Source organism: Talpa occidentalis, unplaced genomic scaffold, assembly GCF_014898055.3.
Source record: "Talpa occidentalis isolate TD23 unplaced genomic scaffold, MPIMG_talOcc4v2.1 talOcc4.8, whole genome shotgun sequence".
Taxonomy (NCBI): domain Eukaryota; kingdom Metazoa; phylum Chordata; class Mammalia; order Eulipotyphla; family Talpidae; genus Talpa; species Talpa occidentalis.
Genome location: NW_023605194.1, coordinates 91299475 through 91312814, shown reverse-complemented (window position 1 = coordinate 91312814; position 13340 = coordinate 91299475). Strand labels below are relative to the sequence as shown.

Here is a 13340-nt window from a genome sequence, read left to right as displayed (position 1 = left end):
ATCATATGTAAATAATCAGTAACATCCCTCAGATGTGGCAAACTTTATAGGACAACTAGTCTGACTTCAATAACAAATACGAAGGGGAAAAAAGATGGAGGGCACTTACCGATCAAAGGGAACATAAGAGATATATATCAACCAGTTATAATAGACAGATCTCACTTGGGTCCGAATGCAAAAAAATATGTGATAAAAGATGTTAAAATAATCAGGGAAATGTGACTATCACTGCATATCCAAACACAGCCCCACATATAAGTATATTAAATTATTGCCCTTTTAATAGATGTGGCGATGGTGCTATTTTTTAAAAATAGACAAAAGGCTTTTTTAAAGAGGAAGTTATATTTTAGAGAAACACATTGATATATTTCAGTGGAAATAATATGATAGCTGAGTTTTAGAGTAGGGGAAGAAGATACAGAAGAAACAAGACTGGCCATACACTGTTTATGATCTAAGCCAGCTGACAGATATATTGACTCCATATTGTTCTTTCTTTTTACATATGATTAACGATTAATTTTTCCATGATAAAATATTGTTAGAACCAGGTTTTTACCATTCTGACATTGCAAGTAAAAAGGCATCTTTTCAACTCTTAAAATTGCCAGTACTAAGTCATTATAGCACAATAACATTATAGTCATAGTACTAAGACTTTCACATCTTAGTGACTAGTCACTTTAAGTGACTAAATTGAGACTAAGTAAGTTATCCATAAAGTCTATGTTTCTATTCTGTATATACCTCTGGACTATAACTTCATGTAAAAAGATTACAGAAATCCCTATTTAAGGTTTAATGTCCTTAGAAAGGATAATGCATAGTTTTTATTCCGTCTTTCTAATTAGTAATTTAAGCATATGTTCAGCATTTAACTCTAAATGTTTGCCTTTTCCCCAAGCTCAAAGACAGCTGTCCAAGATTTGAATGCCAGAAAACATTTAAATATCAACATCTGTTGAATTATGTTAATTTAGTGTAATATAATTGGGTATGAGTTGGAATTGATCAGAAGTATATGAAACAAAGGTAAATTCCCAACAATATCGGTATACAAACAAATCACAATGGAGTGACGCAAAAACATTTCTAAAGAGAAAGGGCAAAGAAAAATACTAATAAAAAAATTGATTCTTTTAACAACATTGCTCTCAGTCTATGGGACATTATTTTATGATTTTTAAATTTATTTTTAAATGGTCTCATAATTTAGAAGTAATTGAAATTAGTTAAAACAAGCAATAGTTAAATGTTTAACATTTGAATATTTCTGTGAAATTTTAAGTAAAATATTTAAATAAATATCAATTGAATTTTGTAGATTGCAGGGTGAACCCTGTTATATTCTGAAAAATTACAAACCTCAAAATTCAAGAGTTGACGTAATTTCTCTTCTATAGGTATGATGGAGTATTTTAAAATGGGAAATATTCCTGAGGTGGCAGATGTATTTACTAGGTGTATTCTGGGATCTGAAAGGTGCAAATTACAAGTAGCAACTGTTTACTATATTGCTGATTGAAAACATTAATTTTTACAATCATTCCTTTACAAATAACGTAGGAATGCTTGTTGCTCGGAGGAGTATTCTGGCACAGATACACATGGGGTGAGCAGAGCCCCAAACAGTCTCATTATGAAGTTACTGCCCAGGAAGTGGCAGTGATACAGCTGCTGTGACACCATCCTGAAGGTGCCTCCATCATTTCCTGAGGGAACGTCTCCGGGAGTTAAAGGTTAGTTCTGCTTCCATGCCCATTTAACCACAGAACTAATTTGGAAAATGCCAACTGTGAAACAGACACCTGTCCTTAAGGGAATGGACTTCAGATGACATATTTATTTCAGCTACAAATATGGGACACTGGGACTGCTTTCACATGCTAACTACCTTCCACTACCAGTGACTGTGGCCAAAGGTAACCGCCGTTCCAGTGGTGAGAGGGTATCGTGCTTTGAGTAATTTGACGATATCCAGTTCATCTGTCAGATTTCAAAACAGAGGGGCCATAGTAATGAATGCCTGTTTTACAGGGGATACCTGGTGCTTTTTCTGTTCATCCAACACTGGACACATTACATATTTTCAAATGGTAACTACCCCCCTTTTTTCTGTGTGAGGGTTAGTCATGTCAATCTGAAAAACATCCTCTCAAAATTCTCACTGGTTGATGACTAATTTTATTTAGTATAATCACAACTTAAAAATACCTCTGTAATCGGGAGTAAAATATTTTTGTAATGATAGTTAGCATTTCAGGGTGCCAAAAGGACAGGAGGCATGAGAACCAACAATTTGAGAACCGTGTCTTTTTTCAATGTAATAATTTGATCATATAGATTAAACAGATTAAGTCCTTTAGAAACCACTTGATGTTGTGTATGTGGTATGTTCCTAATTATTCTTCTCTAAGTACCTCTATACCTAGAAGCTATTCAAATTTTTGTTTTAATTAGACCACATTTGCAATTAAATGTATTCCAATTAAACAAATATGGAATGTATATATTCTAATTAAACGGAATATGTGAGCACTTTCTATTTGGTCATATATGCACAGGCATGAAGGCATTAAAATAATCCAAAGTCACTTTTCTACTCAGAAAATTGGGTAAAATATTTTAGAATGAAGACATTTAAAGCTAATTTTAGGTTTGGAATAAAAAAATTAAGTACTAGAAATTTTATTTTTAAAGTAGTTAGTATTTAAGAACATTATCAAACCATTATTTTAGACATACAACTATAAAAGGCATTAAAATATAAAATGCTCAGTGATGCAACCTGCTTTTAAAATATGGTGTTGAATCATTAGTTTTAATACAACAAAGGAGGACTTGTTTGAAACTCCTAAATTTACCAACATGTGATGGGTAACTTATCATCCTAAATAATTAAAATAAAGCACCACTTACTTTTGTTGATACATTTAATTTTGTTGATGCATTTCCGTGAAAAGCAACACTAAACAAATACAGTCCATGCCATTAGCCAATACTCTAATGAACAGTTATCCTATCCCAGTTTATTAACAGCTGCTCAAAAATGTAGTAATTAATAGTTTCATTTATTTTTGGCAAACCTGCAAAATGACAAATAGTTTCATATTTGTTGCAAATTAGGTCTCCTTTCCAAATAATAGATGACACTGTGGGGAAAACTGAGCAAACTGAATCCTTGAACATCTTTGGATATTTAGAAGTTCAAATAAAGAACAGCTGTAATTGTATTTGTTACATCTGCAACAAAATACAGTTAGCTCTATCATTGGGTGAAAATAAATGCAAATAAGGAGGTTCTTTTTAACCTGATGGAAGAAGACTGACACAAATGTGTGTATGTGTGTGTGTGATGGAATTTGGAATTTGTTTTGATTCTCTGATTTAATCTTTTGTCATTTTTTCACTTTAGGAGATTTGTTTTACTACTGATGCAAGACAGCAAAGAAAAATAAGCATCTCTCTCCTCACCACTAGTTGGTAACATAAGAAATCAGAGCGCCTAGTATTCAGGGATTATCAAATCATTTTATTTTTTATTTTTTTAAAGATTTATTTATTTATACAAGCACTGGGGTACAGGCCAGAGGCACAGGGGGTAGGGGGAGGTGAGAGAATTCACAAGGAGCAAAACAGGCAGAAGGACCGAAATACACTGCTGAGGGGAGCAGCGGGTGAGACAGGAGAGAGTCTGTTGTGCCATATGGGAATCCCTGGCCGGCCGGGAATCGACCCGGCACTGCAGAAGCTGCCCTATCAAATTATTTTAACATTAGATTGAGGAAAAATGTAGGTCTCTAATAATTAAGTAAATGTAAATTAAAAAAAGTTTCTAAAACACATTTTTAAATGCAAAGTAAAATTTAATAATGTTCGCGATAAAAAGATTTTTCCTTGATTTCAAACTATTTATCAGACCTCTAGATCCTTTAATCTTTCTGTTTCCGAATAGTGAATGGTGCACATCATGTAAAGAAGGTGGCTCAGGAAATTTCAAATGAAATAAAAAAAGCACCAGATCTTAAAAGGGAAGGCTCTGCCATGATACAGACAATCCAATAACGTTGAGATAAACTATCAACCTTTTTGTATGAATTCTTAGAATCACGAAGATGATTGCAAACATGAAGTGTGCAGGAAAATAAGACCTATCCTTTTGGGAAGGGCACATCACTGAGCATCCAGCGTTGCTTCATGTTTTACTGACTTTCAATTTGGGAAGGCTATACAGAACTTTCCGGAGCTAATCAGAGGTCATGCATGAAAAATAACATGAACTTATTTAATTGATTTTTAAAATGAGATGAAGGCAGAGGGAAAGATATTTTCAATTTAAGAAGTACAACATTAGATACTGAAATTTAGAAAATAAAAGGTTTGACATAAGCCAATGGCACACAATTGAAGTGTACACTCAGTAAGCTTTGACCCAGGTATACACTTGTGAATCCATCGTCCCCATGCACAAAATGAAGATGCCTGTCACCACAACAGTTTCCTTATTTCCCTGTATCATTCTTCCCTCCAGTACCCCCGCCCTCATCCCACAAGCATGCAACAACTGTTTCCACAACTAGAGGTTAGTGTACATTTCTTAGAATTCTATAGAAATGTGCTATGTGTATCAATTCTTCACTCCTTTTTATTGCAGAGTATTAATCCAGTGTATGAGTATATCCCAGATTATTAATCTATTTACTGTGTATTTAATGACATTTGGATTATTCCTCTTTAAGAAACTATTACAGGTAAAGCTGCTTAAAAAGGATATTAAGGGAAATTAATTCTACTTTTTAAATTAAAAAAATAAAATAATTATCCTAAACCCTGATGTAAATGTTATTCAGGTAAGAGAGACAGACATTTTCTTTTCTTGCAAAAATGTATTGTTTATTTTTCACTGGCCTTTTAAAATACAAACAAAATGGTTTATCTTCCTATTGATGCTCAGTAATCCTGAAATGATTCTAATAAACAGGACACAAAACACTTTAAGCAGGCTCTTTATAACCCAAGGCAACTTAACTACAACTCACCAAATTCCTATTGGTATGGAAAAATATTGCACATGATTTAATGATCAGCATTAAAGTGATTTTGAATGGCTTACCTGCTGGCTGTTTTCACGGAACAGTTTTTCTTGTGTCCTCTTTCAGCTCGGTTATCTCGCAGAAGCTGATGTTATCCAAAGTGTTAAGACAAAGTTGCAGAAACAAAAATATTTTCATTATATTATTTGGCAAGTAGAAAAGTATTCTCATTCAAATGGTCACTATTGTTCAGTGGCATTACTTTTTCTTCTACCTGTTTTCCTTAAAACAAACACTATCAGGGTCTCCCTGGTGGCGCAGGGGTTAAAGACAGCGCTATCAACCTACTCTCAGCCACTACAGCACGAGTTTGATCTCCAGCCAGCCAGGGAGCTACCCACATGGCGGAGCAAATCTCTCCTGTCTCACCTGCTGCTCCCCTCAGCAGTGTTATTTCAGTAGATCTGCCTGTTCTACTCCCCAACTTTTCTAGTGAATCCTCTCACACACACACCCCCATCACACATCTCTGGCTTACACCCCAGTTCTTGTATGCATAAATAAATATTAAAAAAAAAAAACAAACCAACAGGGCCTCCCTGGTGGTGCAGGCAGTTGAGCGCCGCACTGTGAAGCTGTCCACAGCCTCTGCGGCCGGCCAGCGAGAATCCCACATGGCGAAGCAGACCTCTCCTGTCTTGCCTGCTGCTCCCCACAGCAGTGTATTTTGTCAGTCTGCCTGCTCTGTTGCCCGCTCTGTCTCTGGTGAATCCTCTCACCCTCACGCGCATCTGGCCTGTACCCTGGTTCTTGTATAAATCAATAAATCTTTAAAAAAAGAAAACCAAACACCATCACAAATGCTAGAGCTGCCCATTGCTGCTGTTGTCAAAATGTTAGTAAGAGTCGCCAACCCAGAGCCTCCCTGGCAGCTGAACTGTACGTACAGTCAGCTGACACCGGCCTTAAGCTGGGGGTCGAGGACTCAGCTCTATCTGGTCCTCTGGGGTGGTCCCTCTTTATCATCTGCCCCCCACAGCATTGAGCTGTGACTTTGATATTTTTTCACCTACCCTGACATAAAAGATCTAATACTATTTTCTCAGTATCTGCTGGCCTAACATGGTTAAAAAACACTTAAAACATTCTTTTTCAAAGAAATTATTGGCTTGGAAAAATATAATTAGAAAAAATATATATATTCAATTGCCTTCTCAAAATGTCTCACCATCTACTTTTTCCTTCACACTTGCTTTACTCTAACTAATTGGAAAGAAAAAAAAAAAATTAGTCAATACTCCTTACTAGGTGTTCACTCAAACTGTAGCTTATCTTATTTATGCAGAAATGTGATTACATGCAAGACTGGGCTAAGAAGAAGTTGTACAGCATATTAGAAAAGGACCCTAACAAAACTAAGAATCTTAGAAGTAATAACGTAGGACAGACCTGGGTTCTAATCCCAGCTGTGCCAGTAGCTCAAGTTACTACATTTTTAAAAATGGATCTATCATTTATAGGGTGTGTATCCCAAGGCAAAGTACTTCACCTGGTTGAGTCCCTGTCTCTATCTGTAAAACGTAGATAATAATATCTACCTATAAGGCTGCTGTGAGTGTTAAATAAAATAAGCCATGTACAATGCTTAGGACCATGACCAGAACACAAGATGTGCTGAGAACATGGTTTAAATGCGCAATTATAATTCTCTTTATAACAAAATAAACCTGTTGGTCCATGGGTATGGTCTGACCAAAAGTATCAATAACTTCAAATGAAATTACTTTGTATTGCTTAATGACATAAGTTAGACTCCATTATTAATGACCTTGGTCATCTTTGAGAAGTTTCTTTGAGAAGAAATAGAACTTAAATAGATCCGCAAGAACATAATTAAATCATTGATTCTTCCAGGAAAGTCTTATCTTAACATATATTAAATGGTTCTTAAATATCTACTTCTTTCCACCCCTCCCACCATCCTAGTCCAGAACATCATTTCCCTCACCTCTAACAGCCTCCCAACTGGCCTTTCTGCCTCTAGTTTTGCTCCCACTAATCCATTCTGTACCCAATAGCCAACAATTCTAAAATTAGATCTGATTTCATTATTCTCTTCAGATAAGCCCAAGATGTTTTCCAAGGCTTTCACGATCCTTGCAATTAAATTACATTTCTAAACTCATAGTTTATTACACTTCCTCCTTGAATCTAACCTTCTTCCTTCTAAATTACATGTCCCAGTCTTCCTGAACTTTGTAGCTTGCAGTATGTCCCTCGTTCTTGCTCCTCTTTGCACCTGGTTTAAGTTATTTAGTCTGTCTGCATGTCCAACCTCTAGTAAGATGTCTGAAACACTTTTGTGCTCAATAAATGTTTGTTGAATGAATGAATAATAAGATAAAAACAAATGGAGTGAAATCCAGTTTCTGATATGTAGCTGTAGTCATAACGCTTTATTACTACTTATAGAAAATAACAAACCTTTATCTTAAGTCCATTAATCTGAAAGTGTTTCAATTTAGAAACACTTCGTACCATGAAAACAAAATTGTTCCTGAAAGTAGAGCAATTAATGACTTTGGCATTTCTAAGTCTAGTGCTTTTAAGTGTATGTGTGTGTGTGTGTGTGTATATATATATATATATATATATATATATATAAACCAACACACACACATAAACCAACATTTGTGACACAGATAGTGAGCGGGGACATGATGAGATCTCTACTGCTACCTTAAATTAGTAGTAGAAACTAACTTCTCTATATGTGAACATTATTGCTGAGGCATTAAAACAAAGAACTCAAAATCTCAAACAATGTTCTAAAGTAAGAATATCATACTAAAATTTAGAAAAATACAACTATTGGACCAAAAAAATATGAGGATGTATCCACTAGGTTTGGACAGTTCTCAGAGAGATCACCTCCTGGATGAACTCAAAGAGATAGCAGCTGCTGTGAGTGCTGGCGGTAAAGTTCTTCCTCAAAGATTCACATGACAATTTCTCAAATTCATAGTTTTGAAGCAATTCATAAATGAAAAGAGACAAATATTGGAATTACTTAAGACAACGTACCTACAGAAAAGAGTTATCACAAAATTATATCACTTGATCAGTAAAATTATGAATCTAGATGTGGTTTTGGAAATTTATAAACAAACTCCATTAAAAAAATACAGATTCAAATCTCTGGGTCATAAATCTAAGATGTTAAAATGGGAAACTTCATCTTCCTAAGGGCAAAGAGGGGAAAATTAATCCAGCATGATAGTAGATGAGAGAATATATTATTCGTATTTGAAACAGTCTCATGTTTCTGCTGTGTCTCAAAGAACAAAAATAGGGAGATAGGATCAGGTCAACAAAATGGGAAAAGACACAAAAATTCTTGAACTCTGAACTAAGATAAGAAGCAAGAGTAGCTCATCAGGTTTTGCAAAATGCTTCATTCTTCCTGTGATTTTTTTTTTTTTTCTGTCTCATGAGACTCCTATCAGTGTCACAAGTGAGGTTACTTTTCAGGGTTCTGACTCAATAACGTCAACTTTGATTAAAAATAGAACTTTTGAATATGGTGCGAAGTGCTTCTTACCTTCCAACTTTCAGATTGCTGGACTTAGGTCCAACGGAGATACAATTTCCTTATTAGTGACCTGCAGGTGTATATTAAACATGACTTGTATAAGAATTACATTAAAACTCATAAATATAAAACCTAGTACATTGTGAGGTTTATAAAAGTTATGTATGATTGAGAAAATGGCTGAATTTTTAAACCAGGGAGAAGTGCTGCTGTGGGTAATGGTTTTTACAGTCATAGACAGGAAGCTAAGAATCTCTGTGGCTATTCATGATACTTTTACAAGATTATTAAGTTTCAAATCCTTCAGACAACAGGAAAACGCAAAGAGCAGAATTTTCATTCCACAGCAATCGTCTCTTCACTACCTGATATTTGCAAGGCATGCAAGCTCAGGAGTGTTTCTATTAGAAGTTACTTTTCAGGCAAGTCCTCAAATATCTGCAAAATAATTTTCAAGTCTCTTCACACTTGGCCTCTCAGTTCCCTCAACCTTAAAAGGAGAATGAATTAATACCTAAACTATGATCTATGACTCATTAAGATACCAGTAAACTCAGTCAAAATGTCAAATCATAAGATGTTCAAGGACGAAAAACAAAAAAAGTAATGAAGAAATGATGCTTCATACAGTACCTCTCCCTCCTCCCTTCTACCTGAACAAACTGACATTTCTCTGCTGGGCCCAGGATAGAATCCACTTCAGGGCCTTCCTCAAACATCAATCAACACACTGTGATTATGGTTTTTCTGCCCCAGATTACACCCCCCCAGGGGGAAAATTTTGCTGTTATTTGTAAATATTTTAAATTCCTTTTTTACAAAAGCAGAGTATCTGAAATATAATGGTTAGCAGATTATATTTATTTAATAAATGCATAGTAAAGGAACCATAACTATGCCTGGTGTACATGGAAATGGATTTTAGCACTAAGAGGAATCATAAGGTAGGAGAAAAGGACTGAGGGATGGGATTCCAAAAGATGGAGGGCTAATAGAGTAATTAGTTATTTATGGAAAAAATCAAAGGTGATCATGCATGTGAAGAGCCACTTATCCATCAACTATATTGAAGGATTTTATATTTCTTCATAGTCTCGCATTTCCTCACTTGCACCGAGATTTAGCCAATAGTTACTGGGTTATATAATAACAATATAATGTAATATATATTAATCTAATCTAATATATATAATAGATGAAATATAATATTGATATATTAATTTAATAGCAATGGTCTAAGTTGAACTAAAATATTTTGACCCTTAAAATGTTAAATATTCTGTACATGTATTGGTATGCATAGGTATATGTACAGTTAATCTTCATTATTCACAGATTCTGTATTTGTGGGTTGATCTGTTTGCTAAAATTTATTTGTAATGCCAAACTTCACACTTCTGGCATTTTTGCATTCATTCCCAGACACGTGCAGAGTAGTACAAATGTGAGCCTCCTATAACACTTGTTCCCAGCCTAGGTTCTAGGAAGTGATGTTGGATTTTGTTCTTATGCTATAAACAAGTGCCTGTTTCTCATCTATTTAGTGCTATGTTTTTTGCATGTCTGTGTTCTAGCTGGTGATTTCATTGCTTTTAAAAAGGTCCAGAGCACAGTTCTGAAGTGCTATCTAGTGATCCTAAGTGCAAGAAGGTTGTGATGGGTCTTGTGGAGAAAATGCACGTTAGATAAGCTTCATTCAGGTGCAGGTTAGAGCGCCACTGGCCCTGAGTTCAGTATTAATGAACCAATGATATAGAATAAGCTGCGTTTAGTCAGAGATGCACAGCACACAAAGCTGAGTATTAATCAGGTATGGAAAACTGTGTGACCAGACTCACAGAGACCCAGCCCTGCATCTTCCCCAAGAGCAAAGTCTCAGTATTCACCACTTTAGTGTTCAAGTCAACTTTCCAGAACACAACTACTGTAAGGAACAAGAATTACCTGCATTTATCAGTGAATAGGCTATATAGTCGACATAAATATCTGAAATAGTGTATTACCTTATAAGCAAATATTGATTTAGACATTGATCAAAGATTTTAAAAAATTTTTAAAAATTTCTTATCAACTTAATCTTAAAAATTAAGTCAACAACTGCCGAGAGAAAGCTTAGCTGGAAGCAACCAGCTACACTGTCATCCATGCCTCTAATTCTAAAGGGTAAAACATTAAGAAATCTGGAGGGGAAAAAAGTATTTTGGGATAATCTATACCCTGATACAGGCTATTACTAGAAGCAGAATCTTAATGTACATATGTACACAGAAGGATATGAATCACTTGGGAAAGTAGAAAGTCTAATTTTTGCATTGTGAGTAAGTTCAACATTTCACAGATGTCACTTAGCCTAGTTAATTACTAAGTCTCTAGAAACAGTGGTACATATTCTATTATTCATGTGAGCTGTATCTTTAAAGGGGCATATTGCTCTCATGGACAAAGGTACGTTAACAAATTCACTGTAACTGAACTTGCAAGTTATTTTCCCTTAATAAGGTTCTTGTGCGTTAAGAAATACAGCATAATTTATAGTGAAGTTCTTTGCACCTTCTTTTCGTAAGTAAAAAGAACTATGGTAAATGCAGCCAACTCTGCACCTGTTGCCAAGCTTAAGAAATAAAACATCACCCACACAGTAATCTTACCAATTACCATTGCCAAGCAAGACCTTCTCTCTACCTGTTTACCTCCCTCCCTCTTAGAAGAAATGATCACTGTGGAGTTGATGTCTATCATTCTCATATATTTAAAGGTAATCCTTACACAGATTTTTGAGCCACTTGAAAAAATAACTTTGTAATACCTAATGAAAAAAACTTAGTAAGGCTATAGAACACAAACTACGTCTTAAAACTTATCAGAAATTCCAGTCCTTATTTACTTAAGCATGCTCTGGAGAGAGTACATTAAAGGAACAAAGAGATACTTATTTTATATGTAAAGTTAACTGAAATGAATTCAAGTTCTTGCTAAGTCAACTAGCCATTGTGCTGTCATGCATACTAAGAGGAAATAAAAATAAACTCACCTAGAAATATGACACAGTTGCAAGAAACTATCTCTACCTTCTAAGCCTCAAAAATAAAAATGATCTCTTGCTGGTTGGACTTATGTTTAATACAAACCAATTTTTAAGCATCTGTCCTCTTTGGATACCTCAACTTTGTGTAAAATAAATACAAATGCTGAAGTCCTACAAACAAGTGACTTCAGAGTCTTTCCCTGGAGGGGACAAGGCTGACTGCAGAGGGAGGCAGTCAGAACTCAGATCCTTGAAGACCATTGATTTGGTCCAGGTATTAAGCACTGGTGCAGTTAACGCCTTTTTAAATAAACTGAGGTTTATATTCTTTCCCATAAAGCAGATCTATGGTCCGGAAAGGAAATAGTTAATATTTGAAAGAGACTAACTTCCCAGTGCCTTAAAAAATTCCTTACCTGGCCATGCTCTGTCCTAGCCCCAGGGCTAAACCAATGGCTGCAGAGGAAAGAGAAAAGCAGTTAGCATAGACCTTCCAGAAAGCATATGTTTTTCACACCATCAATCTGCAAGAGTTTTAAGAAATGTATTTGCCACCAGCAACCAGCAACCCAGCCTTAAATATGCTTTATTTTAATGGATGTTTCATGTACTTGTAGACATACACCAATTTTGACAGAAATGCAAGAGTGCTTATAACCCAGTAATTTTCAATTTAATAAGCAAACTCAGAATTACATTTCCATTTAATTATGTTAACATAAACTGCTGGGACTGTATTCATTTTAAGAATCAATTCTGGTTATAAACTCTAAAATGCTATCAGCTACCACAATTTAATTATAGCATCATTACAACAAATTATGACCTTTTGATTGTTGGAGTTTTAAAAAAAAAAAACAAAACAGTAAAAATTCAGGAATATTATAACCTCTGGCAAGGCCCCCAGGAAAATTCACTTAAAGCCCTCCATGTGAATTCTGGAGCCTCGGCTAAAGGAACCTTGAACCCTTCCTTCTAGAGTTATAACAAACTGGATTCCAACAGAGAAGTTCAACACTAGTCATGGCACAGTGGGGTGCAGCCTTACCCTGCCTGCACCGCACCCCCTCCATACTGTTTCAGTTGCCCCTTAGACAGTCATACTGGCCTATCAGGTGGACCAGGGCAGTTGTTACCATTTTCTAAATCTAGAGGTAGTCTGTATAAAAACTCATTGTCAACATAACAGACCAGGAAATTGAGGCACTGTGGCAAAACTGAAAACACTACAATCATGAGGAGCCATGCAATGTTATTTTATTATTATTTATGCTATTATGTATAATGTATCTATATAATGACCATCTTATTTTCAATGAACAGTAACGAGTACCTCTATGTAACAAGTTCATTTTAGATATATGACATATGTTATTTCCTACCCTTACAAATAACTTACAAGGTTATTTTCATGTTCCTAATGCAGAAATGAGGCTCTGATGTTAAGTTCTTTGACAAGGATGTGATGATATTCCTCATTCACTAACTTTTCTATGACACAAAAAGTTTATTCTACAGCAATGCTTAAGGGGCCCTTCTCAATTTCATTTCTTTTATTAAGTGACAAACGTAAATCCAGAAGTTCAGCTTAGTGTGGTTGCCTAATCATGGGTTTTAGAATCAGAAAGATCTAAGATTGGATACAAGTTCTGCTGCTTACCAGAGAAGTGAACTCTGACAAATT

The 13340-nt window shown here is 35.3% G+C and overlaps 1 protein-coding gene across 2 annotated transcripts in view; it reads right to left on the bottom strand.

Moving 5' to 3' along the window:
- Positions 1–13340, bottom strand: part of GPATCH2 (G-patch domain containing 2) — a 150108-nt gene that overhangs the window by 27886 nt on the left and 108882 nt on the right. For both annotated transcript variants that reach the window (XM_037496550.2, XM_037496551.2), the window contains exons 7-8: positions 12073–12112; positions 5120–5184 (exon numbers count right to left, since the gene is read on the bottom strand). In XM_037496550.2, coding sequence (XP_037352447.1) covers positions 5120–5184; positions 12073–12112 — 105 coding nt within the window. The remainder of the gene's footprint in view (positions 1–5119; positions 5185–12072; positions 12113–13340) is intronic.